The sequence below is a fragment of the Lemur catta genome, chromosome 19, assembly GCF_020740605.2.
Source record: "Lemur catta isolate mLemCat1 chromosome 19, mLemCat1.pri, whole genome shotgun sequence".
NCBI lineage: Eukaryota > Metazoa > Chordata > Mammalia > Primates > Lemuridae > Lemur > Lemur catta.
Genome location: NC_059146.1, coordinates 24,353,829 through 24,380,474, shown reverse-complemented (window position 1 = coordinate 24,380,474; position 26,646 = coordinate 24,353,829). Strand labels below are relative to the sequence as shown.

General features: G+C 50.5%; 1 protein-coding gene and 1 non-coding gene across 3 annotated transcripts; one reads left to right on the top strand and one right to left on the bottom strand.

Annotated features, from left to right (window-relative positions):
- Positions 1-5,587: 5,587 nt before the first annotated feature.
- On the bottom strand, positions 5,588-23,306 carry ODAD1 (outer dynein arm docking complex subunit 1). Of its 2 annotated transcripts, none has more exons than XM_045531277.1 (15): positions 23,272-23,306; positions 22,822-22,993; positions 21,540-21,639; positions 21,174-21,363; positions 20,081-20,203; positions 19,628-19,741; positions 17,332-17,399; positions 14,620-14,807; positions 14,327-14,461; positions 13,576-13,658; positions 13,256-13,424; positions 8,937-9,100; positions 8,743-8,840; positions 8,362-8,440; positions 5,588-8,283 (listed from the first exon to the last, which is right to left on the bottom strand). In XM_045531277.1, exons 2-15 carry the CDS (start codon positions 22,889-22,891, stop codon positions 7,714-7,716), a joined length of 2,151 nt encoding a protein of 716 aa, XP_045387233.1. In that variant the 5' UTR covers positions 22,892-22,993; positions 23,272-23,306; the 3' UTR covers positions 5,588-7,713. The 2 variants fall into 2 exon arrangements, with proteins under 2 accessions (XP_045387233.1, XP_045387235.1); XM_045531279.1 differs by lacking the exon at positions 23,272-23,306 and adding an exon at positions 23,120-23,143.
- Positions 18,217-18,351, top strand: LOC123624933. The gene has a single exon (XR_006730289.1). It is a non-coding gene; the product is annotated as a U4 spliceosomal RNA (small nuclear RNA).
- Positions 23,307-26,646: the final 3,340 nt, after the last annotated feature.

The following is a 26,646-nucleotide window of genomic DNA, read 5'->3' as shown; positions in this document are numbered from 1 at the left end:
ACACCTAGACTGAGAAACAGAAACAGCAGCTTCCAAACACCCTCTGTGCCCACTCCCACTCACTACTCCCTAAGAGTATCAACTAACTGGAATAATAACACCGTCTACAGGAATCATTTTCAGCATAAATTCTTCCTTGATAATTTCCCAAAGTCTAGATTGAGCTCCATCCCAGACATCTCATGTATTATTGTCTTATGATTCAAGTTCTATTCTCTGTGCATGGTGTGTGTCTGCAAACCTCACCCCCACCACCAATGCTACCCTTAAACGTTCATTGCCATTATATTGCACCTGCTCTGCTCACCTGGTGATAATATCAAAGGGGGTTATAATAGAATGTGAATTTAACTCAGCACGTTTCAAAGTACATTGTGATCACAAATCAAATGGAAAAATCTTACCAAAATGAAATGTATTCATTTATTAATGTCAAACATAAATCTTTTTCAATTAAAAATATGGAAAAATAATATGAATCACTTTACATATTTCTAAGACATTAACACAGGCAGAGTGAACATTTTAGCATTTGCTGTATGTGTTGTTAGGTTCTGTTATATAACTGGAAGTTGAATTTGCCTGGCAGAGCTACCTCCACGTCTCACTCTAAAGAAGGCACTTAAAATGTACTTTTTAAAGGAGTTAAACAAATAACTCATTTTATATTATGCACTTAATTTTATGAACTTGCCACTTGAGATTGTTTTATATTTTCTGTAGAATTAAAAAGCCTTTCTACACATTAATGGGGCAGAATATACCATGTAGCTACAATTCTAACGTTTTTCAGACCCTCCTTTTTTTTTTTTTTTGTTTTTTGAGACAGAGTCTCACTCTGTTGCCCGGGCTAGAGTGCCGGGACATCAGCCTAGCTCACAGCAACCTCAAACTCCTGGGCTCAAGTAATCCTCCTGCCTCAGCCTCCCGAGTAGCTGGGACTACAGGCATGTGCCACCATGCCTGGTTAATTTTTCTACATATATTTTTAGCTGTCCATATAATTTCTTTCTATGTTTAGTAGAGACGGGGTCTCACTCTTGCTCAGACTGGTCTCGAACTCCTGACCTCAAACAATCCTCCCTCCTCGGCCTCCCAGAGTGTTAGGATTACAGGCGTGAGCCACCGCGCCCGGCCATCACTCCCATTTTATAGCAGAAGAAACTGAGGCACAGCGAGGCTAAGCAAGCTGCCCAAGGTCACACAGCCGGCAGGTGGCGGGCGGGATTCTACCCCTGCTGTCCGGCACCAGAGATTCGGCTCTTAAGCCCCAAGCCGGAGCCTCCCTGTACTGACTGGGTCGTGCATTTGGGTTCTCATCTGTCTTTCCCACTGGGATGTGAGCTCCGGGGGCGGGGACCTCGTCGGGCGCACAGCGGCATTGAATGCACATGCGGAAAGAAGGATGAATGGTCTCGGATGGCGCCAAACCCACTCCCGGTGGGGCACGGGCGCCACCTGGCGGCAGCGTCCCGCGAAGGCAGCGCCGCCGGGAGACGAGAAACGTGCGTTTGGGGCGGGGACGGACCTGGCGGCTGAAAGGCAGGTGGTGGCCGGTGTACGAACGCGCAGTTGTCTGGGAACCGTCTACCAGCGCCTTCCAAACTTTTCTGACCATGATGCACAATAAGAAATCATTTCGCATCAACACAGTTTCACAAAAGAATACCACCCTCTATAGTCAACAATTAAAAAAAAAAAAAGTAGCTAGAAGATTTTGAATGTTTTCACCGCAAAGAAATGACTAGCGTTGGAGGTGAAGGATAAGCTAATTACCCTGATTGGATCATCACACAATCTGTGTATGTATCCAAACATCACACCGTACCCCATAAATATGTACAACTATCGTGTGTCAATTAAAAACAAAATAAAACTTATTTTTAAAATACCACCCTGTACCACCTGATGCTTTCTATTACACCCTATTCTTATTTTTAAATGCTAGTCAGATCACCTTAGAATGGCTGCTCTCTAATAACTAGTCTCCACTGGGAATCTAGGATAGTGTTTTCAGCTGTCTAAATTATCCCCATTATTTTCAGCTGACACATATTATGACACCCCCCCCCCACCCCCCGTGAGATTGCTCCACCACATACTGCTGCCGCTAGGGTGCGCTGCCAGCTCTGATTTCCAGATGAGGAACTGGGCTCAGAGAGCTGAAGACACTTGCCCAAGGCCACACAGTTCCAGCGTGGCAGTGCCAGTTTCTGCCTCACTCCTGAAGGAGAAAAATTACTAACGGTTCCCAATTTCACTGTTATTGAGTACAATTTAATTCAGTCGTTCCTCCATTTTTGCCAATAAGATTGAACTTCACTTGCCTGCTGTTCTCTTATACCGGACAGCATAAATTAATGGTATTAATTAGCTTAATAATGAATTAACTTGATAATTAATTAAGCTGATTAATTGGCTTGGTAATTAATTAAGTTGATTAATTAGCTTGATAATTAATTAATTAGCCTGATAATTAAGCTTAGGCTTCATAATGCAAGTCTCTGTAATCGAATGAATCTGAGATGGAAATAAAGTGTGTTGAGGTGACAACCACTGTCACCAACAGCATCACCACCAACAATGTTGCCACCAGAGTGACTCCCTTCAACACCACCACCACCCATCACTACCTCCCACCCCTACTGCTACCACCAACACCACTGTCACCACCAGCATCAACAGGGTCACCAAAGTCACCATCACCAACACCACCACCACGTCAAAGCAGGTGTCCAGAAGCCACCTTTTTTGTGTTCTAGCCACAGCCTTGGTCCAGCAGACCTGCATTCTCCATTTTCCATCCCACTCCCACCCTGGGACAAAAGGGAAATGACAATGACATTGAGGAACGTGCTGCTAAGCTTCGGAACAAAGAGGAATCTGGGTTTGATTATCGGGCTTCTCTGTAAGTGGCTTCAGGCATATTCTGAGCTTGGCGATGCAGGGGTGACCATCTATAAATGGCAGTCCCAGCCCCTGGACTGGGGGAAGGCAGAGGAAGATCTCTCAGTGCAGATCTAGGATCCCTGAGGAGGAGGCAGAGAGCAGGGGTGAGCCTGAATCCCACCTGCTGTAGAGGTTTAGGAGGTCACTTTTGGGGGGAGCAAACCTGAGGGCCTGGGTCTGCTGTGCTTACTTTTGAGGAGAGAAAGAGGAGAAAGTCACTCTGGGACAGTCCACAGGACTGGTGGTCATGACTCTGCTCCATACCAAGATGAGACTTCCTGGGTCCCAAAGGAGGAAGAAAAGTGGCTCCACTTCCAGAAGCCACATCCCAGGGGAGCTGCCTTTCCATTTCCTTCCTGAGATACCATTTTTTAATTTCTGGTTCACTCTTCTATCCCCAGAACTTGGTCTAATATATGGCACATAGTAAATGCTCAATAAATATTTGTCAAATTAATGAGCAAAGGGATGGAGATGCCCCTCAGCAGCTGTAAGTGGAGAGGTAGGGATCTAAATCATAGAGTTAGTTCAAACGATCTGAACTGATCAGGTGTTCAGGGGAGAATTTTACAGAAATATGAATCTTCTTGTCTTGTGCACTAGAGAGACTGTGTGCAAATTAATAACTTGTCCCAACTTATCCTGTTCCCTATTAATAAATATTACTTAGAAGTGACACTTCAACAGAAGCGTTTTCTAGGATGCCCAAAACTTTGCAAATCGTGGTCACGTCCAGTGATTATTCCTTCGATAAAAAAGTTTTGCCCTGATCATTTGCTGCCCTGCTGATGACATCCCTGCATTGAAACTGTATGAATACAGGTAAGATTCCTCATCAGATCGCATCAGTAGCCCTTTCCTCCTTGGAAACTATGTTTGAATTAAATTAACGAACAGCACGTGGACCACAGGTGACTGAACTTCCGGAATAGCTGAGAGTGGGAGGTGGAGACGCCTGCTGGCTTCCCAAGCACACACAGAAAAGAGTTCCCTCCACGATAAACCAGATTTTGAAGACTGTTCTGTCTGCTTAAAGCATTCTTACAAACTCTGTATGTTGAAGTTGGATCCGTGAGAACAAGATGTGCTTGGGGTCCCTTATTTTTCTTTAATACCTTCTTCTTATCATCCTGCTAGTTATATTCTTCATTATGTCTTAATTAAAGCTAATTAATCAAAGGTGGTCAATTTAGAGGTTTTTTTTTTTAATACGTCTTGTGAAATTTTGAGGGGGCAAGTTTGACATGCTGCTTTCAGTCCTTCCTCTTGAGATGTGAACAAATCCAAAATAGAAATTTCTTTTAAAAATATTCTACAAAGACTAGAATTAGGATATAGCCTAATTTCTGTTATTCCATCTCATATTCTCATTTAAATCTATATAAACATTTATTGCTTCAAAAAGGAAGTGATATTCTTCCTAAAATTGTCTAGTAAACATACTCCCATAATGTTCAAATGATCACTGAACCAACTATTAGAAATTTTTTGTACCTAAAATTAATCACTTTTACAATAAAAAGTATTGCATCTTACTCTTGCAAAGAAAACATACATTTATATTTCAATTGACAGAGAATGTCACCATGTAAAGAACACAGGATTTGTCACTCCAAGTTACCTACATTTGAAAATGCATAGACAATAACACTGAATCCAACTAAAATATTTTTTTCTTCTTTTTTGTTTTTGCAGATGAAGAAACCAACTGAAATATTTTGCTCATATAATTGACCTTGTTAAACTACATATACATGACAGCAATCTACATGATTGCAATATTATGGATCACCCATAAGTTCAGGGGTATCACACACCTTTGCTATAATAATTCACACTTCAAGAGGCAAAGCCAACATGGATTAACATATTTCGAACAAATATTGAAGCTGAAGCCAAACCAAACACTGCTGCATCCCAACATTACTCCCAAACTCTCTTCCCATGTTGAGGACATTTAGAACCTCCATCAAAAATGTGAAATCGATTATCTGGGCGTGGTGGTGCACTCCTATAGTCCCAGCTACTCAGGAGGCTGAGGCAGGAGGATCGCTTGAGCCCAGGAGTTTGAGGTTGCTGTGAGATATGATGACACCACTGCACTCTACCCGAGGCAATAGAGTGAGACTCTGTCTCAAAAAAAACAAATGAAACCCCACCTTTTCCAGCTCTGTGCCTAGCTCCAAGGCAACCCTTTGCAGCAAAAAGTTCCTCAAAACCTCTGTGATCGGCCAGGCGAGGTGGCTCACGCCTGTAATCCTAGCACTCTGGGAGGCCAAGGTGGGAGGATCGCTTGAGGTCAGGAGTTCGAGACCAGCCTGAGCGAGACCCTGTCTCTACTAAAAAAATAGAAATAAACTATCTGGACAACTAAAAATATATAGAGAAAAAATTAGCCGGGCATGGTGGCACATACCTGTAGTCCCAGCTACTCGGGAGGCTGAGGCAGTAGGATTGCTTGAGCCCAGGAGTTTGAGGTTGCTGTGAGCCGGGCTGACGCCACGGCACTCACTCTAGGCCGGGCAACAAAGTGAGACTCTGTCTCAAAAAAAAAAAAAACAAAAAAAAAAAAACCTCTGTGATCTAGCAAAGTGGCAAAAACAGGGTTTTCTTGCTTCCATATATTTTAATCTCCATCTTTAGATTTATTTTTTTAAAGGATAAAACCAGTGAGGTCAAGTACTGGTTGGCCTCCTACAGGTCACAGGTCATGATATTCTATTTGAAAGAAAGTTCTGGAAGGCTGTGGTCACAATTTGCATGTGCAGTTCTGCTTGGGGCCCCAGAGGTAAGATATGCCCAGTCCGTCCGGGATCTGTGGTGCAAACAAGAGCACATCCTGGTTTATCTCGAGACTGTCCATCTGCTGTTCATAGCACCTTCCTTTCAAGCCGAGATTTCGCGCTTGCACCAGGCAGGCTGCTGCTTCTGTTCCTTCTCTTGCTAAATGTTTAGCAGCGTTGAGGCATTAGCTTTGCACATTGTAAACCGAGTCTTCTTGCTGTTAAAAATGTAAGGCAACTTCCATTTTTTAAAAGGTTTTAAATGGTTTTAAAAGTTCAAGGTAGTTGTGTTGCAGTCGGCTGGGGGAGTTTCCTGTGGGCGTGAAGGGGGACAGGGCGCAGGACGAGGGCAGGTGGGCAGTGGGCCAGGGCAGCGCATCCCAGCTCACGGGGCTGGCCTTACCCCTCCCTTCCCACCTCCACATTCAGTTCGCACTGCAGGGCTGGGAGCAGCCACAGTGAGAGAGTATTTACACCACAGCAATCGGCACACACTACAGTCAGGATTCGCTTTCCTGAAGAGCCAGCTGTTAAACATCGACCAGCAGATCACTGGGTGGACCTCGCCGGATCGTGGGGTCAGAGGAGAGGAAAGTAAGGTTGGATTATCTGAACAGGTGCGAAAACACAACACTCGTTTTCACTTTCTCATCCTAGTTATAATTACAGCTATTTTTGAAGAGTTACTACATGCCAGGTACCGGTATAAGGCTTTACATGTAGCAATTCATTTTATTCCTAAATATGTAACATTGTCAACCCATTTTAAGAGCGATGAGGTTCATAGTACTACCCTCCTGGATTAGGAAGGTGAATGATGAACTGCATTTGGATTTGGCTGGATTATATGTTAACAGGACATCCGGCGTGACTCAACTAGAGGAAAGAGTTACCCACGCTGTCCCAATGCCTGTCACTCCCAAGCCCTCCCCCACTGCAGGCAAGGGGCTTTATCTCTGTGACCCTGCAGTAGGCACTGGGGCTGTCTGCAAATAATCCCTCTTTTCTCTCCTCCCAAGACTGCACGTCCCCACTCCCCTTTGTAGTTAGGCATGGTCACCTGGCAAATGAATGTGAGCGAAAGTAACATGTCACATCCAGGTAAAAGCTTTAAGAGTCATTGCGTGCTTTGCTCTTTCTCTCTCTCAGTGCCAAAGGAACTGGCAACACTCCAGATGAAGGCTGTCACATCAGCCTGGGGCACAAGGATGATGCGGAGCAGAGCTCTTAGCCAACCCACAGTGGAGAGACACCTTTGCAGCGTCCGGGCCACAGGGATTCTGAGCTTGTGACTGCAGCATAGCCCAGCCTCTCCCGACTGATACATTTCCCAGTTCCCAGTAGAGCCTGAAATGTGGAGGTCTCAAAATAGTGAATGGCTGGATGAACGGCAAGGAACAGGGACAGGGTCACAATTCTCCCCCAGGGCGGAAGTACAGGAAGCAGCTGCGTCTCAGGCTTGCGCTCTCACACACACTCTGTAACCAGACTGGGGTAAAAGTCAGGCTGTCACCTGCGCTTCCCATGGTCACAGCTCATGCTCAACCTGAAATCTTTGCCCTGATTTTCTCCCCCCTAGTCAGTACCAGGGGGCTCTTGGGAAGGGTGAGGAAAGAGGAGCCATGGAGACAGGGACACAAGATGCAAGGAAAACGTGGGAGACAGAGGTGAGAAGAGGAAGCTGGAAGCAGGAGGTGGGGGGTGGGCAGAGGGTTAGGGCTAAGGAGCCAGAGACAGAGGCACTGAATGGGAAACCAGGAGAACAGGAGATTGGGAGACAGAAGGTGAAGGAGGGTCAACAGACAGGGACAAGGAGGCAGAGCGGAGGAGATGATGAAGGACAAATGGAAACAGATGGGGGGTTAAAGACACAGAGGCCTGGAACTAGGAGACAAAGAAGGAGAGTCACAAGGCAAACAGGGAGACAGAGAGACAAAACAGACCCTGCAGGGAGCCAGGGGCAGGGTGGAGCCGGGTGCCCCTAGTAGTAGACCCGGGAGTCTTTGCTGGTGGAGGAGCCAGGGCTGGCGCTGGAGACGGGGCCGGCGCTGGAGACGCGGCCTCTGCTGGACCCGAGGCCTCCACTCAATTCTGACCCTGTGCCCCTGCTCTCCACACTGCTTCTAAAGCTTTCTTGGCCTTTACTGGACCCCGGGTACCCAGTGGACCCCAGGTAGCTGCTAGAACTGACGGGTCTGAAAGTCACGCGGCTCCCACTGGAAGCATGGGTGGATGCTGGTGCCCGACTGCCACTTGTGGAGCTGACGGTCGCATGGCCTGCACTGGAGCTGGGGTCCCCAAGGGTAGCACGGCTAGACAACTGGCCCATGCCAGAGCTGGGGACGCCAAAAGTGACACGGCTAATGGAGCCAGTGCCATGGTCTCTGTTAGTCCTGTTGATCAAGATGGACCCGCGGGTAGCCCTGGGGTCCCTGGGGGTCACCAGGGCGGTGGTGGGGCTGGTCCGCTGGATGCTGGAGAAGCCCCCAGTGGAAACACTGCTCATCTTCGTGGCCTCGTTCAGCTCCTGGGCCTGCTCCAAGAGTTCCAACTGCAAAAAGAGGCAAGTTAGGGTCCTGAAGGGGGGCTGAGGTCATTGTCCCCAACCCTGGTGAGTTCCCACGCTCACCGACTTCAACACATGGCTCAGCAGCTCCTCCTTGCTCATAGGATAGTCATCTTTGGCCTCAAAACCTGGAGGGTCCTCTCTAGAGGGGAGGAAGAAAACTGGAGGCTAGACTCTTGACCCACAAAAGGCCAGGGGTCCCTCCCTGCTGTGTCCACACCCCTTCTGGAGCACCCAGGGCCCCATCTTCCCACAGAGTTTCCCCTACTCCTACAGCCCCTACTCCTTCAGGGTCCTCGAAGCTCACTCTTCACCTGCTATCCTCCAGGGCCACGCCCACCATCTGGCCCCCCAAAGCCTCCCAAGACCCTCCATCCCATTGCGTTCCCTCTGCCCCCGAGGAACCTCCTGCCTCTTCTTCCTCCCCCTTGCTGTGTGCCTCACAGGTTGTTAGGGAGCTGAAGTGGGGTTATCTTCTTCGGAAGGTCCTCAAGGTTCTGGCCCAGCACCAGGAGGGCAGCATTGGCAAAGGAGGTGTAGCTCTGGGGAGTGTTGGAAGCCAGCAGTCAGCTCAGGCCCAGCCCCCAGGCGCTGGCCCCCAGGCGCTGGCCCCCAGCCCAGCCCGCCAGGCTGGCCACCTGGGAGTCAAGGAAGGCCTGCACCGTCAGGAGCTCCATCAGCCGCTTCTCAATGATGGCCAGGAACAGGCCTATGTCCCGGTCTCGCATCTGGTTCTTGACCCCGAGGAGGTCGTCAATGATGCTACTGTCACAGTGGGCGTTGGTGAAGAGGAGCTGGATATCTGGGTCAGGAAGGGACTGGGTGTCAGGGATCTGGCACCTCCCACAGGGTGCCAGCCCTCTCCCTGCCCAGGTCCCCACTGCCCCATTCTGTGGAGACAGCAGTCAAGGCTCCAAGACCAAATGGGACTTGGTGAGCTCAGCCAGCCAGGCAGTGGCAGAGCACCGCTGTGCGCCCAGCCCCGGGGCTCGGGAACAAGGAAAGCAAACATCGGGGAGTGAGGGGTGACAAAGGCACCGCCGCGGGGAAAGACTTCTTCACATACCTCAGCTAGAAACAAACTCAACTTCCATCCCACCCAGCGATTCCACGGCGCAGGATCCTTCCCGAGGAACACTCACATGCCTGCACCCCAGGAAGCAAGGGATTCAAAGCAGCATTGGAACTGTTCTCTTTGGTTTTTTTCTAATATTGGACCCCAGTTGCACAGGACAAGATTAATCATTGTCCTTGGCTGACCCACTGGTCACAGTCGTGACCCACTCTCACGCTGACCCACACGTGGCCTGCTTCTACTTCGTTAACTGACTGGCTATTGTTAATGAAGTTAGAAGTCGCCCATGACCTTGACAAAAAGCTACATCCAACCTTCCCCACCCAACCCCGTGCCTCTCCGACACAAGCACACCATTGTCCCAAATCCTGGATCCATCAGTGCCCCACTTGCCTTTTTATATAGTTTCATTGCATTTCTATGTGTTCCTTAAACAGACACACCATTTCTACGTATTAGTTGTGTTTAGCTTCATAAAAGGGTCTTAGCAGTATTGTGGATAACAGCTAACAATTGCAAAAGACCTAAATGTCCATCAATAGAGAAATGGATAACTCTGGAACAGCCATGTTGTCGTGAGTTAAACTGTGCCTCTCAAAAACTCATGTGCTGGAGCCCTAACCCACAATATCTCAGAATTTGACCTGATTTGGAAAGAGGGTCATTGCAGATGTACTTAGTTAAAATAAGAGGTCGCACTGGAGTATAGTAGACCCCAACCCCATAGGACTAGCATCCTAAAAAAACAAAAAGGGGGAATTTGAATACAGACACACATGGAGAGAAGGGACACAGGGAGAAGACGGCCATCTGCACAGGGACAGAGGCCTGGAACAGATCCTCCCTCACAGCCATCGGAGAGAACCAGCCCGGCTGACACCTTCATTTCAAACTTCTGGCCTCCAGACCGTTAGACAATACATGGGCGTTGTTTAAGCCATCAGTCTGTGGTACTTTGACGCGGCAACCCTAGCAAACTAATACACATATTAATATTAAGCAACGTAGGCCGGGCGCGGTGGCTCATACCTGTAATCCTAGCACTCTGGGAGGCCGAGGCAGGTGGATCGCTCGAGGTCAGGAGTTTGAGACCAGCCTGAGCGAGACCCTGTCTCTACTAAAAATAGAAAGAAATTATCTGGCCAACTAAAAATATATATAGAAAAAATTAGCCAGGTGTGGTGGCGCATGCCTGTAGTCCCAGCTACCCAGGAGGCTGAGGCAGGAGGATCGCTTAAGCCCAGGAGTTTGAGGTTGCTGTGAGCTAGGCTGACGCCACGGCACTCACTCTAGCCCGGGCAACAAAGTGAGTCTCTGTCTCAAAAAAAAAAAAAAAAAATATATTAAGCAACGTCAAGAGTGAGACAGCACTATATATTTTACTATATTTCTATTACTATCTTACCATATTACTACATATTAATATCTTTTTGTTACTGATATGGCACCAAGATATTGCTAAGTGAAAAAAAGCAAATGGCACAGTAATAAATGGAGAGCCAAACTATTTGTATAAAAAAAGAAAAAAACAAAAAATGTATAAACTGTCTATGAGTATATACATGTTTGTGAATTCAGAGAAAGGCTATGTAAAGATTAAGCCAGTAAACTAATAAAGGGATTGCCTCTGGGGAGGACAAGAAGGCTAGGAGCGGGAAGATGGTTGTGGTAACAGAACAATGTTCCCCTCCCCAAAAAAGATGTTCACTTCTTAACCCCTGGAACCTGTGAATATGGTAGGTTACCCAGCAGAGTGGAGTTAAGCTTGCTAATCAGCTGACCTTAACATAAGGAGATTAACCTGGTGAGCCCCATGGAACCACAGGGCCCTTCACAAGTGGAAGAGGGAGGCAGACGTGTCAATCAGAGAAGATGGGTCTGTGGAAGCTCAGGTTGTAGTGATGTGATTCAACCGCCACAGCTGGCTTTGAAGATGGAGGAAGAGGCCACGAGCCAAGGAATGCAGACGGCCTCTAGAAGCTAGACGGCAAGGGAGTGGATTCTTCCCTAGAGCCTCCAGAAAGGAATGCAGCCCTGCTGGCTCCCTGATTTTAGCCTAGTGAGACCCATTTCAGACTCATGACCTACAGAATATGATAATAAGTTTGTGTTGTCTTAAGCCACTCAGTTTGTGCCAGTCTGTCACAGTAGCAATAGGAAACTAATACAGGGGTCACGAGTGCAGCTGGGCACGGTGGCTCACGTCTGCAGTCCCAGCATCTCGGGAGGCTGAGGTGGGAGCATCCACTCTCCAGCTTGTCCTTCAAAGTCTCAAGCATCGCTGCCTCCAGGAAGCCTTCCCAGTCGTCCCAGCAGAAACAGCGTCATGGGTGTGGGACCCATGCAGTGGCAGGCACAGGGCCCAGTGCTCAAAGGTGCCCTGCACTTGGCTTGGCGCACTATTGTCGCTATCTTGAAAATCTTGGCAATTTTTAACAAGGGGCCCCACATTCTGCACAAGGCCCTGCAAATTATAGTCCTGCACCCCAGACTGAGTTAGGGTCTCCTCTTGCCCGCAGTGCCCTGGGTGTCCTCCATCCTAGCCCCCAAGTTACCAGTGCCCAGTCCCCCTGTCAGTTCCCTCCTTGGCCTGCCCCACTGTGTCCTCATCACCTGGCATGGGCTTGGCGCAGCCGTCTTGATAGAGGAAGGGAGGATCCGCCATTAGCTGAGCTCCTACTGTGTGCCACGAGGCAGCTCTCCTGCTCGCTGCCCCACCCCCCGCCTTGCTATCTCTCCCCATCCGTCATGCCATCTAACTCTCATGACAACCCTACAAAGCAGGCACTGCCATCCCCGCTTCCAGAGGGGCTTAGGGAGAGGGGGCCACACACCAAGGTTCAAGCCCAGGACACTGACTCCTGAGCGCTCTGCATGGCTACTGCCCAGAACGTTAGGAAAGACAGAGGCTGCAACTAGATATCCATAGGAAGGATTAAAAAAAGAAACTCTAGGCCCTACATCACACCATACATACAAATTAATTTGAAATAGGTCACAGATTTTAATGGGGGAGCTAAAACAATAAAACTTCTAGTAGAAAACATAGGACAATGCCTTTGTAACCTTGGGGTAGGCAAAAATTTCTTAAGCAGGCCACAGAGTCTCTGACAACAAAAAGAAAGGTCGTTAAATTAGATATCATCAAAACTAAAAAATAAGTTTCAGTTAATCACCAAAAAAGAATGAAAAGGAAGCATTTCACAAGAAAGTGAGAAGGCAAGCCTTAGTGTGGGAGAAAGTAATTGCCAAGACTGGTATCCAGAATAGACAAAGAACTCTCACAACTCACTTATAACAAGACAAACAACCTGATTTAAAAAAAAAAAAAGTGCACAAGATTGCACAGGAACTTCACAAAGATATCCAAATGGCCAACAAGGTGCTCAATAGCACTAGTAGTCGGGGAAATGCAAATGAAATTGATAGAGATAGCACCGCACACACTGGCATGACTGAAATTAAATGGTGACAACACGAAGGGTTGGTGAGGGTGCAGAGCATCTGGAACTCTCATGTGCTCACATGGTGGGGACGTAAAATCTTGCAACCAGATTGGAAAAATATGTGACATTTTCTGATAAATATCAACACATACCTACCCAATGCCCCAACAGTCCAACTCCTAGGCATTTATGGACAGATGGATGGATGGATGGATGGATGGATGGATGGATGGATGGGGGAATACTGGAGAGACGGTTGGATGGATAGACATAGCCTGGATGGACACACAGATGGATAAGGGATGACCCATACGCAAGAGCACAGAGTCGTCCATGCAGTGCCTCCAAGCAGCCAGCCAGGACTGGGCCCTCCGTGGGCTCATGGCATCCTTCCAGATGAAGCCCCAGCTGGGAGAGGGGTCCCGCAGGTGCTCACCAGCCTTGACCTTCTCCAGCTGTGTCCGCAAATCCTGGACACGGGCCTCGAGCTGCTCAGCCTCCGAGCGCACCTTATCCACGCACTGCTGCAACTCTTTATGCTGCTGCTGTTGCAGCGAATGCCGGTTGTCCTCACCGGTGTGCAAGGTCACCAGGGCCTCCTGCAACTGTGGGGACAGGGGCTGAACGCTGGGCCTGGCCCATAGCCTGGAGAGTGGGGGCAGAACTGTGAGGAGGAAGCAGGAGGGAGGGCTAAAGGAGAGGAGGGGCAAGGAGGCACGGAGAAGGGGGAGATGGGGAAGGGCAGGCCTCACTCACCTCCTTGATGTTCTCCTGCAGATGCTCCAGCTCTGAGTTTTGCTCGTTGATGAAGTTGAACTCGGCAAAGTTGCACTCCTCCACTGCGGAGCGTCGAGAAAGGAGGGGTGCGGAGAGACAGAGATAGACATGCAGGACAGAGAGAAGAACAGACAGACACACAGAAGGCCAGAGAAAGAGATGTTGAGAAAGACCACACAGAGACCAACACATGGAGATGAACAGATAGATGGAGTCACAAAGAGACAGGGAAATAGCGAGAGACGGAGAGATACAGAGACACAGAGAAAATGGCAGATGTGGGTAAAGAGAGAAACAGAGAGGGACGGGGTTGAGGGAAGATGTGGAAAGTGACCAAGGCCCAGAAGCAAAGGAAGGGAGATGAGAGAGAGACAGACACACACAGCAAAATCGAAAGGAACAGAGGGCAGAGAGATGCAGTTCCAGAGGGACAGAAACACAGAAGGAAGGGGACAGACCTCAGACAGATTGGGAGAGAGATTGGGAGGGAGACACCAGGCACACAGAGATGGGCAGGAGGCAGAGACAGGGCCACGGTGAGAAGCATGTCCCAGCAGGCGCATGTCCCAGCAGGCGCATGTCCCAGGCCTCACTCCTCTAGTGCAGGGGGAGGCGTCCCCAGGACTGGAGCTGAGGCTCCATGACAGTGATGGAGGACAGTCTGCACTTGACTCAGGGGGTGCTAGGACTGCACCCCGGCCTCCCCACCTCCTCCCAGGGCCGCACTCACTCTCCAGGTACTTCTGCACCAACAAGTCAGGGTCACTCTCCCCAGTCAGCTGGGACAGTTTGTTCAGGGCGTCCTCATAGCGCAGCACCAGCTTCTCCTGGGAGGTCTTCCGGAGGCCTTCCACCCTCTCCCGGGCTGGGGAGAGAGGGAGCAGTGAGGTCGGCCTCCTGGGCGGCCACCAGTGCAGGGGCCACCTGGGCTCAGCCCCTGCCCTCTGCAGCCTACGAGGCTGGCCCTGCCGGGGACTCCGGGGCGCTGGGCCATGGGAGGCGGAGGCAGAGGCCCAGCCTCACCACGTTTTTCTTGCTTCTCCAAGGCAGCAAGATCTGGCTGCCGTTCGTTGTTCTTGAGCTTGAGGAAGCGGTGCAGCTGCTCCAGGTGCGCGATCTGCCGCTCCAAGATCTGCGTGTCCGTCTCATTCTGGGCCACCTCCTTCTCCGTCCGCTCCCGAAGCATGCCCATCTTGGCCTTCGCCTCATCCCTGGCGGGGAGGTCAGCCCAAGGTCAGGAAGATTGGAGGCTGGATTGGAGTCAGCCTGGGGACCAGGGATGGGTGGGGTCACCTGAGGTTGTGGGAGATGGGCAGGGTCAGCCTGGGGTCACAGGAATGGGGCAGAATCAGGGTACAGTCACCCTGTGGTCACAAAAAGCAGAGAACGTTCCAGGTTCCCAGAGCTGGGTCAGGATGGGGTTTGGGAGCCAAGTTAGGGCTGAGGTGCTAGGCCTTGCAGGGGAAGGACGGCCCTGCCCACAGATGGGCATTGCTGGCGTGCAGGCACAGGGGCATCTAGGAGGCCGGCGTTCGTATGTGACCTGTGGAGCAGGAGGCAAGATGGTGACAGTGGCACAGCAACAGATTATGACTAGACCCACAAAGGTCACAAGGTCATTGTGCTGGAGTTTGGGGTTCCGTGTGGTTGGAAATGTCAGAGGCTTGGACAGTCCAGGGCCTCACAAGTATAGGTAGGCAACCACTATTAGGATATTTGAGACACCTTAGAAGCCTCACTCATTGAATATCCCCTGTCCCACTGGATTGAAAATGTCGATCTTAAGCTTTTAAACACAGTGCAGCCAACTGTAAATTCAGAGTACTCCAAGCCTGCTTCACAGGTCACAGGTCACAGGGTCACAGGTCACATGGGCATCAGGTTGGGAGATATAGCAGGCCAGTCTCCTCAGGGTCCCTGCTCATAGACCACTCTAGTTCTACCTCCCTTTGCCAACCTCGGCTGCCTCTATCCAGAGCACCAGCTTCTTGCTCTATCCAAATTCCTTTAAAGCTAACTTGGCCCAGTCCTCCTCGGTAGGAAGCCTTCCCTGACAACCACTGGCCCCAGCGCCTAGTGACCCTCAGGGATCAGGACTCAATGGTTCTCTGTGTCTTGGGCCCCATGCCAACCGAGGGGCAGGGAAGAGGAAACCCAATTTCCTGAGAGCCAGGCCCGGCAGGGGGTGCTTTACAGCAGTGTTCCATGAATCCCCACCGCAGCTCCGGGAGGTAGATACCATCCTTACTGCCAGGTCACAGTGGAGGAAAACTGAGGCTCAGAGAGGGGAAGTGACCTGCTCCAGGTCACCCAGCAAGGAAGCTCTGGAGGCAGGGGCTGGCCTGACAGAAGTGCAGCCCTGATGCCTTCCCCTCCGTTCTAGCTGAAACCACCCTGTCCTCGCGCCCAGCCCAGCTGCCCACTCCTCCACTGGAGGAGGGTTGGCGGAGGCGAGTTCCTGACAATGCACAAACAGGCCAGCAGGCTGTCACTTATGGGATTGGCCAGGCCAATCAGATTCCCTCTTTTGGAATTTGAATGGGTAAGTGCTAAGAATGAGACAGCAGGAATACATAAAAAGAAGCCAGGAAAGGTCGTGACGAGGCCAAGTTATGAAAAAAACTGAAGCTGTGTTTGAACAGGACTCTGAAGGCATCCTGGCAGACCAAAGGTAAGAAACCACAGCACGAGCCACAATGAGCAATGAAGAACTAATGCACGCCACAGCGCGGATGGAGCTCAAAAGCATCACACTCGGTGAAAGACGCGACACAAAAGGTCACATACTGTATGATTCCATTTGTATGAAATGTGCAGAATAGGCAAATCCACAGAGATAGAAAGGAGACTAGCGGTTGCCAGGGGAGTGGGGAAGGGGGGAAGGGAGAGGGACTGCGAAATGAGCACAGGTCTCCTTTTGGAGGGATGAAAACATTTCAGATCTAGATAGAAGCAGTGGTTGCACAACATTGTGAATGTACCAAATGCTTCTGAATTGTACACTTTATAATGCTGGATTCTGTTATGTGCATTTTAACAAAGAAAGAAAAAGGGGAGGAGAGAGAGAGAGAGAAAAAGAAAGGAAGGGAGGGAGGAAGAGGAGGAGGGAGGGAGGGGAAAGAAATCACAAAAACCATAAGACAGACCTGGGCTATACCTGATGTCACAAGGACTCAGGAACCTCGTGACAGAAGCCATGAGTAGGAATTAGACATCAAGCAGAAGGTAGGAAGGTATCTGGTGCAAGAAGAGAGCAGGGCTGGAGCAGAGATGGAGAGAGAGAGAGGGTGTGGAGTTCTCTCTGAGACTCTGCACCTAGAGCAGCTTCAGCTCCTCAATTGCTTATCTGAAGGCGGCCTGAGAGAATATCTGTCCTTTTCAAACAATCCCAATAAGCAACAATCCACTTATTCTCATTCTCCAGATCCTTCCCTGGTTCCAGGCCCCCTGCTCCATGCACTGTATGTGCGTCATCTTACTTAATGCCCTCTATATCCTCATGTGCTAGATGCCAATAACAGATGGGGTCGACAGAGGTTAACTCACATGCCCAAGGGACAAGGCCTGGTCCACTGAGCTGGGAAATCAATGGGGGAGAGAGAGAAAGGGGTACAATATGTGGGTAAAAATAGGTTCTGTCATCTATTTCTTGAGTCCTGAACCTTGCCATCACTGCCTTATGAAAAGGTGCACCCTGAGTCCCCTGGGCCACCCCGGATGCCTGGGAGGCCCTACCTGGCAGTGTAGGCAGAGGTGGAGGAAGCAATGAGGTTGCTGACCGTCTGCCGCAAGTGGTGGATCTCCTGCCGGAGAGAGGACAAAATCAATGCCACTTCTTACAGTCTCATCACTCTAAGTCTTTCCATTAGGCCCCGCACTTCCCCAATAAGCGGTGAAACTCCAAGCCTTCCAAATGCGGACGCTCCTCATTAGCAGCTGCCCATGAAAGGGATTTTATTCTTGTGTTTGTATGTTTGTTTGTTTGTAACAGGGTCTCACTCTGTTGCCCCAGAAAGAGTCCAGTGGCACAATCGTAGCTCACTGCAACTTCAAACTCCTAGGCTCAAGCAACCCTCCTGTCTCAGCCTCTCTAGTAGCTGGGACTACAGGCATGCACCATCATGCCCGGCTAATTTTTAATTTTTTGCAGAAACAGGGTCTTGCTCTGTTGTCCAGGCTGGTCTCAAACTCCTGGCCTCAAGTGATCCTCCTATCTCAGCTTCCCAAAGTGCTGGGATTATAGGCGTGAGCCACCATCCCTGGCTAGGATTTTAAAGAGGTATGAAGTAAGAGAAAAGTCACATTTATAAGCTGGAATCATGGCTCAGAAGGCTCATTTGTGGGAAATGCTTAACCTGAAATATTCCTAAGACTAACTGTCTTGTCAGGTGCAGAAATTTGTATGAATTTTATCACTGTGACTACACTGTTCTGTTTTCTATTTCCATGGAAATATCTTTGCAGTGTTATGTGTAAAAAGGGTTCTTTTAGGAGAAAGGGGGGCAATTATATATACATGCATATATGTACACACACACACATTAATACACAGATATATAAACATACACGCATGTGGGCACACACACACACATTTACTTTTGCAAAAAGAAACCCAAAATGAGCTTTGAGCTGTGGCAGTCTCATAGCTAATGAGGTTCATCCGAGCCACGATTACTGCTAATTGCACACTTCCCAATACCGCACCATGACAACTTGAAATATGGTCAGCATTGGTAATTTCTGACTGAAAAAAAAAAAAGAAGAAAGAAAGAAACCCAAAGTGGATAACCAGAAACTAAGGCAATTAGCAAGCTATAGAGACCTGGTGAGAATAAGGTAGAAGAGATGAGGAAATGATGTTTCTCTAGGATACCTTTTGGAACAGTTTGGATTTGGGAGCCTTGTTAATGTTTTACGTATTCATAAAGGAAACTAAATCAACAAAGACAGGAGAGAAAACTGAAACTAAATACAAATGGAAGCAAGTGAATTTAACTATATTTCAAATGAAGAACATAGCCACACATCGCTAGTTATGGGACAAACTGACATCAGGTGCCTTCTGATACAATGCACAGAAAGGACAAGCTATCACCACTGTGGCTTTCCACCAAAAATGCAGACGTGAAATCTAATCAGGAAGAAAAATCAGATGAACCCATCCTGGGGGACATCGTACAACACAACTGGCCTGGATGCTTCCAAAATGTCAGTGTCGTGGGGAGACAAAAAGGGGCTGAGGGACTGTTCCAGATGAACAGAGCCAGGACAACTAAAGGCATCGTGGGAGTCTGGATGGGAGCCCAGAGCAGGAAAATCAGATTAGCTACAAAGGACATCATTGGGACAATCGGTGAACTTGAAATATGAACTGTTTAGAATTTTAATAATATTAAAGTTCCTGACTTGCATAATCACACTGCACTTATGTAAGCATAAGAAAACAGTGGCATTCTTAGAAAATACACATGGAAGTACTTAGGAACCTAATGTCTGCAACGTACTGTCAAAGAGTTTAGCAATCTATAATAATAAATTATTTCCAGCAAAATATTAATTATATACACATACAGAAAAGGAGTGAAAGGGAGTGAAAGAGAAAGTAAACATGGTAAATTATCAGTCTTGGTGAAGGATACGTAGGAGTTCTTTGCATAATTCTCGCACCTTTTCTGTGAGTTTGAAATTATTTCAAAATAATAATTAAAGAGCAGGGGAGCTCATTCTTCAAAGGACTTCAGAGGTTATTAAGATACCCGTGGAATGTAAATGGTCTTGCTAGCTTAAGGCTGCCCTGGGTGATAATATTCAAAATGACATCTGTGCTTTCTGCAAATATAAATGAGGCTGCTTTCTCTGTGAGAGGTGTCCTCCAGCATTTCCCAGGTCTCCATGCCCTCTGGACTAAAGCAATCCTATGGCTCTAGTCAATTCCTTGAGGCCTAAGGGCTGGAGCAGGAAGGGCAAACAGCTGCGGGGAGGACCTAGGTGAAGGTCCTTCTCTCCTCCCCTGGGTTTTGAGGCCACTGACCTTCCTCAACTTGCGGTCCATGTTCAGATAGCGGTTCCTCTCAATTCGCAGCAGATCCAGCTCCTCCCGCAGGGTGGCATTTCGCGCCAGCTGGATGTCAAAGTGACAGGTGACCTGAGGGTGGGGAGGGATGGAAGAGTCTGTCTGAGGCCTAGCCTGCCTCCCTCCTCCACACTCAGCCGAGGAGGGGCACTTGTCAGAGATGGGACCAGCCCCTTTCCTCTTTGGGGGTCCTGAGAGCAACATCCACCCCCTTCAAATGACCCATCAATCTTTTTTCCTTGGGACCCTCCATCCCTCCAGGGTGAGACACACACACACACACACACACACACACACACACACATAAATACACACCGTCCACCATTTCTGGAACCTAACGCCTATGCTCAGTTCTTCCCCTGACCCCAAAGTTCAGGGTTGGAGAGAGCCAAGAGCCTGCCTGACCCTTACCCTGTCCAACTGGTCTTCTAGGATCTTGATCCTTCGCTGGATCTTGCATTTCTGATCCAGGATGAATCCTGGGGCCTTGACTTCCTTATTGTGGGTAAAGATCCGGTTCTCCCACTCCTGGATCTAGAAGAAAGAGGATGTCTGTTGCCTGAATGTAGGAGAGATTGAATGGCTGAGGGAAGATGAGCGACTGAGTGTGGCTGACATCTGCTGTCCCTGTGGCCTCAGAATCTCTTCCACCCTTCTGCTGACAGTACCCAACCCTCCATGTGGTTTCGGTGGGGATTCCAACCACAACATACCACTCTGCCAGCCACAGGACCTAGGTCTGGACAAGCACAGTGATTGGCCTAGAGATGGACATGTGATCTAAGCAGAGTCAGCCTGGCTCCTTTGCTGGTATTTGGGGGTAAGCACATGACATGGAAGGATGGGATTCCAGCACTTCTGCTGTCATAGTCTCCACCACATGAAGGATCCTGGGAGAACAAGGCTAGTGGACAGAAGTGGAGATGAGGGCCTCAGAGATGGTAAGAATGAGTCTGATGACATTCGAATCCCTGGGTCTACTTATGCCTGATACCAGCTTCAGATGTGTCTTCCCCATTTCCGTACTCATCTGTACCTATGTGGGGTATGCTGTCTTCCCAGCCAAACTGGAGGCTCCGTGAAGGGCAGAGATTTTGTCTCTTTTGTCTGTGTTGGACACACAGTAGGTCCTCAGCAAAACGTGCAGACTAAATGAATAAATGAATTGCTTAACACTGTTTCCCAATTTGTTATGGGTTGAATTGTGTCCCTAAAAAAACTTATATGTTGAATTCCTAACCCCCAGTACCTCAGAATGTGACCTTATTTGGAGACAGGGTCTTTACAGAGGTCATCCAGTGAAAAAGAGGTCATTAGGGCAGGCCCTAATCCACTATGACTGGTGTCCTTATAAAAAGGGGAAATTTGGACACAGAGACGTACACAGGGAGAGCGCCATGTGAAGATGAAGGCAGAGATCAGGTGATGCATCTACAAGCCAAGAGTACCAAAGACTGCCAGCTGCCCTTAAGTAGGATCCACAGAACCTGGTCTAAGAACCCACCTCCCTGTCCAGGGCTCTGGTTTTCTCCTGCAGCTCCTCGACCTCAGCCTGCACCCGGTCCCGGCACTTTAACAGGCGGTCCATGTTCTCCAGCCGTTCACTGTCCTGAAGCCGCTTGCTCTGGCTCTGGGCAATACCGATCTGCATCTGGAGATTGGCCCGCAGCTCTTCCAAGCGCTGGATCTCCTCACTGCCCAGGCAGGGTGGTAGAAGAGAGGCCAGCAAGGGGGCAAAACTCAGCATCACTAAAGGTGGGCATGCTGCCCCTGCCCTCCCCCCCTTCAGACCCAGGAGTCCAGCCCCCAGCCCCTTTAACACTCTCTTCCCCAGCTGTGGGGAGGAGGAGAGCCCAGGTGCTCAGCTCACAGTTGCTTGTTGATGTGGTGGTGGACTTCCTTGCTGTAGGCACGCCTCTCTCCCTCCATCACCTTGCATTGTCGCTGCAGTTTGCTCAGCTCCCAATCCACTGAGACCAGGGCCAGGCAAAGGACTCAGTGAGGAGCTGGGCTGCCAGCCCTTTCCTCCCCCCAGGACCTAGGAATTCTCATTCCTTTAGCGTTTCACAAACTGCAACTGAACTGCAGACCCAGCCCCCAACATGCCTCAAGGACTGCATCTTAGTTCCTGTATCCCTCCTCCCTTCATACCCCAAGCTGACCTTACATTCTGTCCCCTAAAACCCACTCCCATTCTGTGTTTAAGGACATATCTATTTCCCCACCAGAGGGCACTTCTGGAAGGCCTCTTGGTCCTCTGAGAACTGAGGCACAGGACCTGGAACTTGGGAAAGCTCTGGATCCATCCCCCCCCCACTTTCAGGAGCCCTCAGCCCCATCCTCTTGCCTCCTCCCTCTCTCAGCCCGTCCCCTGGGCTCAGGCCCCATCCTTTCCTGTCTGGACCATCATCCCAGCCTCTCCTCAACTTGCAGCCTCCTCTCACAGTCCCTAAGGGTCTTTCTACACCCAGAGTGGACCCTTCCCTGCTCACAGTCCTGCCACGGCGCTCCAGTATCCTCAGGACAAAGTCCCAGCTCCTCAGCCTGGCGTTCAAGGCCTCAAGTGGCCGGACCCTACCCACCTCTCCAGTCTTGCCCACCAACTTCCCACCTCCCAAGGCCCAGTGGTTCTCAACCAGGGGGCTGTTCTGCCCCATGAGCATTTGGCAAGGTCTGGAGGCATTTTTGGTTGTCACAACTTGTGGGGAAGGGGGAGTGCTACTGGTATCTAATGAGTAGAGGCCAGGGATACTGCTTGGCATCCTACAAAGCACAGAACAGCCCCCACCACAAAGAATTATCCCACTCCAAGAGTGAACAGTACAGAGGTTGAGAAAGCCTCCTCTAGCCACACACTGTTCTCTCTGTGGAAACACTCTTCCCTGCCTTCTCCCCTTAGCAGTTCCTGGGAGGAGTTCTGGGCCCCATTCAAACTTCTGCTACCTGAAGTCTTCCGGCCCAGCCCACTGCCCAGGCTTGGCCCAGTGACGGTGGTGCCCGGCGCCACCTCCATTTGGGCACATGCCTGTTTCCCCACTAGAGGGCGCTCCTGGAAGGCCTCTCTGTCCCCAGGGCCCCGCCCCACAAGACCTGGAATTTAGGAAAGCCGAGGACTGGAAATGCGTGAATGACAGCAAGAATGTGTGAATTACCCAGTCCTTCCAGAAGGACCTCGCTTCCCTCCTCGGAGCGGGCGCTGCTTGGCGAGATTCGCAAAGGCATCTTGGCCAAAGAGGACAAGGCTCCTGTAGGGGCCAACTCAGGACACTTGAGACAGCCGGCAGGCGAGGGCCGGGAGGAGGCTGGGCGATGAACTGCGAGGGGCTGGGAATCGAAAGAGGGTGACACTAGAACCACTTTGGCCTCTCTTTGAGTCTCAATTCCTCCAAGGGATTGGAGGGGGACGCCTCTCGGGGCACTTCTCACTCTTTCTGACCTCCCACCTCTCACATTCTCGGTCTTGAGTCTTGGCTCGGACCCTGGCGCAGGGCGGGGACAGATCTCCTGGGGTCTCGGTATCTCCGAGGTTGGGCTGTTTGGTCACAGAGGAGGGGGAACCGGCCGGCTGTAGGGGAGCACGGGGGGCAGGGCCCAGGCCCTACCTGCTGCAGTGCCTGACCTGTCCTTGGTGCTCCAAGCTCACTGTTGTGGTCTGGTTACTGGGGAGATAAGGAGCCAATGAGCCCGGAGGACAGCGGCCGGGGAGGGGCCCAGGCCGTGGGGAGAGGGTGAGAGAGGAGGAGCGGAAGGGGCTGCGGGTAGAAGACCAGAGGGGCTCTTGGGGACTTAGAACTGATGGGCTGGGGAGCCCTCCGAGGGGCGGGCTGAGGGGGCCTGCGAGGGACGGGCTGAGAAGGCCCGTGAGGAGAGGGGGGGAGTGTCGAGGGGCTTTGGGGGGCTGGCGATGGGTGGAGCACAGGCACCTGTAAAGGGAGGGGCTTAGGGGGGCAGGCGAGGCAACAGGCACGGGCACCTGTAAAAGCAGGGACTTGGGGGGGGGCTGGCGAGGGAACAGGCATGGGCACCTGTAAAAGCAGGGACTTGGGGGGGGGCTGGCGAGGGAACAGGCACGGGCACCTGTAAAGGGAGGGGCTGCGAGGGTCGTGTTTGGAAGGATTTACGAGAGGCCTGGCGGGAGGGCGGTGAGGGGCGACCTGAGCGTGCCAGAAGGACGCTGGCTCCAAAAACATGTGGGCCGCGGGCTAAGCGGGAGGCGCGCAGGCTAGGAGGGCCTGGGGGAGGCCGGGATGGTCTGTATGGGGAGCACGGGGCTTTGAGGGGCTCAGGAGCGTCGCGGGCCTGTGAGCGACCGGCTGTGTTTCCAAGAGGGAGGGGCAGGAGCTGACAGAGCCTGCAGGGAAACGTCTGGGCCTTGGGTCCGAGAGGTGCCTGTCTTTAGCAGAGTAAGAGCACGTTATTTTAAGGATTCGTTAGCAGGGAAGCGGTGCCGGAGCCGGGACTTGGGAGAGGAAAGAGCACACACCACCGCCTCAGTACCTCAGCAGCGGCTCACTACGCATGCGCAGCCAACGGCCTCTGGCCAAGCCTCCGAAAACCCTAGACAGTCTACCGCGTCCGCGCACTGAGAGGCGGAAGTGGGCGGGGCCTTGGGGCACTCCGTACCACCCCCGCTTTCCGGCCACGCCCCTTGCCTGCCCACACCCTCGCTCTGCAGGGCACGCCCACTTCGCGGCCCGCAGCGGCCCACGTGGGCATCCCCGGGATGGGCGGGCGAGCCGTGGGCTCCTCTCCCTTCTGGCTGGGTGTGCCGACGCCTGCGGTTTCCTGTGGGAGGAAGCGGCCCGCGGACGCTCAGCTCAGCTCGTAGCCTCAGAGGCCCAGGAGGGGGAGCTCCCGCCACCGCCCTCAGGTTCCTTGATTCTCCCCCGTCCACAGGGCCCTAGGGTGGGGACCCCCCAGAACATCCCCAGGGTACCCAAGTCTGGGGCTGATTCCACTCAGAGAACTTGACTCCGAGTCCTAGACCCCTGTTCACCTCCCCAGTTCAAGTTACCATCTTCCTAGCCCCTGGTTCCCCCAACTCCTCCCAAGACCAGAGTGGGACCCGATCACCAGCACCCCAGGAGGCGCACATGACCCCCTCTGGCCCCTAATTTTTCCCTCAGTGACCCAGACTTCCAAATTCCTTGAGGATCCGAGTTCAGACCCCCAGTCTCTGTCCTTCTCAGAGACTTAAGTTTGAGACTACTTATTCCCCTCCCCAGGAACTTTCATTTTGGATTCCCAACTTTAGCCTTGAGACCCAGTGGACACAAGAATTTGTCCCTTCCCCAATTCCTAGAGACCCTGAACCAGGGTCTCCCAGAACTGACTCCACTCAGGGCCCCAATGCCTGATATAACTAGTACATACATAACATGTCAAGGGATTAGAGTTAAAAGGGGAAAAAATTTTTTTAGATAACTACCACATACAGTACTGACTGTGTGCCAAGCACTATTCTAAGAACTACCCTATGATGTATTTACTAGTAGCTCTATTTTACAGATGAAGAAACCGAGGCATAGAGACATTAGTTACTTGGCCCAAATCACACAGCCAATGAGTAGTAAAGCAGCTTGGATTTGAATCCAGCCAGTCTGGCTCTAGAGTCTGTGCTGGTACCCCACATTCTGAGTCCCCCAGGTACACACCCATCTACTGACTTGTCCATCCTTCACCCCCCTCGGAGCCCAGAGCACCAACAACTAATCCACACCCAGCTCTGGCCCCATCAGATAACCAGACATCCCATCCCGTTCCCTTCCCTTGCAGGGACCCAAGGTTTGAGTTCCCCAGCTCACAATTCATCAGGACCCTGGACACCTGGTGCTGTCCCAAGAGGCCTGGGTGCATAGTAGTTATCACCCCCACCCTAATTTAATATCCCAAGAATAAATAATAATAGTTAATATTAAGTCCCTCCTTCTGTTAAAACCTTCAATGGCTTCCCACTGCACTTCAAATAAAATCCAAATCCTCCCCTAGTCTTCAAGGGCACCCTTTGATTTTCCTTCCCACCACTCCCTCTGGCTCCCTCTGTTCCAGCCACACTGGCCCTTCTGTCTGCTCCCCAAATAGCCTGAGTTTGTTCTCAAGAGTCTTTGCACTTCCTCTTCTCCCTAGCATTCAGATGACTCCTGTCTTCAGGTCTCAGCTCAACTGTCACCTCCTCCAAGAAGCCTTCCCAGATTACCTTGTTTGAAATAGTCTCCCCCCATTGCTCTATTTTATTTCCTTCAATGCACTTACCATTATCTCAAATTTATCTTCATCACTGATGTTTTCTCTTTATTGTCTGTCTCCCTCTACTACCAAACAAGCTCCATAATAACAGCAGGACTTATGTCTGTTTTCTTCATTATTAACTCCTGGTTCATAGTAAATATTCAATAAATGTTTGATGAAGGAAGGAAGGAATGGGTGTGTTAGTGTACTGGTATTACCTTATTTATTCAGAATAAGTATCAGAATTATTATTATCAGTATTAGCATATTGTTGGTATTATTATACCCACTACACAGATTAGGAACCTGAAGCTTAGAGAGGTGAAATAATTGACCCAAGGTCATTCAGTCAGAAAATCATGGCAATGCCACCTCCTGCCCCCTTCCAGAGTTTCATACATTTCATCTCCCAGCCCCTCACCCCTAACCTGGGGTCAACTCCACCAGCCCCAAGCCCAATCTGTGCCGCAGAAATCTGGCTTCCTTCCCCAGATTCCTATCCAGCTCCAAGCTCCATCAAGGACAGCAGACATCCTGTCCCAGGGCAAGACCTAGAGACCCAAGGGCCTGAAAATCACCCATGACACTTGCCCCACTCCAGAGCTCCATTCCAGGAATTTCTCATCTCAACCCTGGAAGGAGCCCCAGAAGATGTCTGTCTGGGGGCATGGGGTGGGGGCCCAGAGAAAGAGGAACCGGAGTGCCTGGGCCCTCCCTCTGGCAGCAGACCTCAGCTGGGCGCGGTAAGG

Coding starts and splice junctions, on each gene's coding strand:
- ODAD1 (XM_045531277.1), bottom strand. CDS start 22,891: ATGCCTTTGCGAATCTCGCCAAGCAGCGCCCGCTCCGAGGAGGGAAGC. Junction 14,462..14,619: donor GGAGAAGCAAGAAAAACGTG/GTGAGGCTGGGC, acceptor CTCTCTCCCCAG/CCCGGGAGAGGGTGGAAGGC. Junction 8,284..8,361: donor TGAGCCATGTGTTGAAGTCG/GTGAGCGTGGGA, acceptor CTCTTTTTGCAG/TTGGAACTCTTGGAGCAGGC.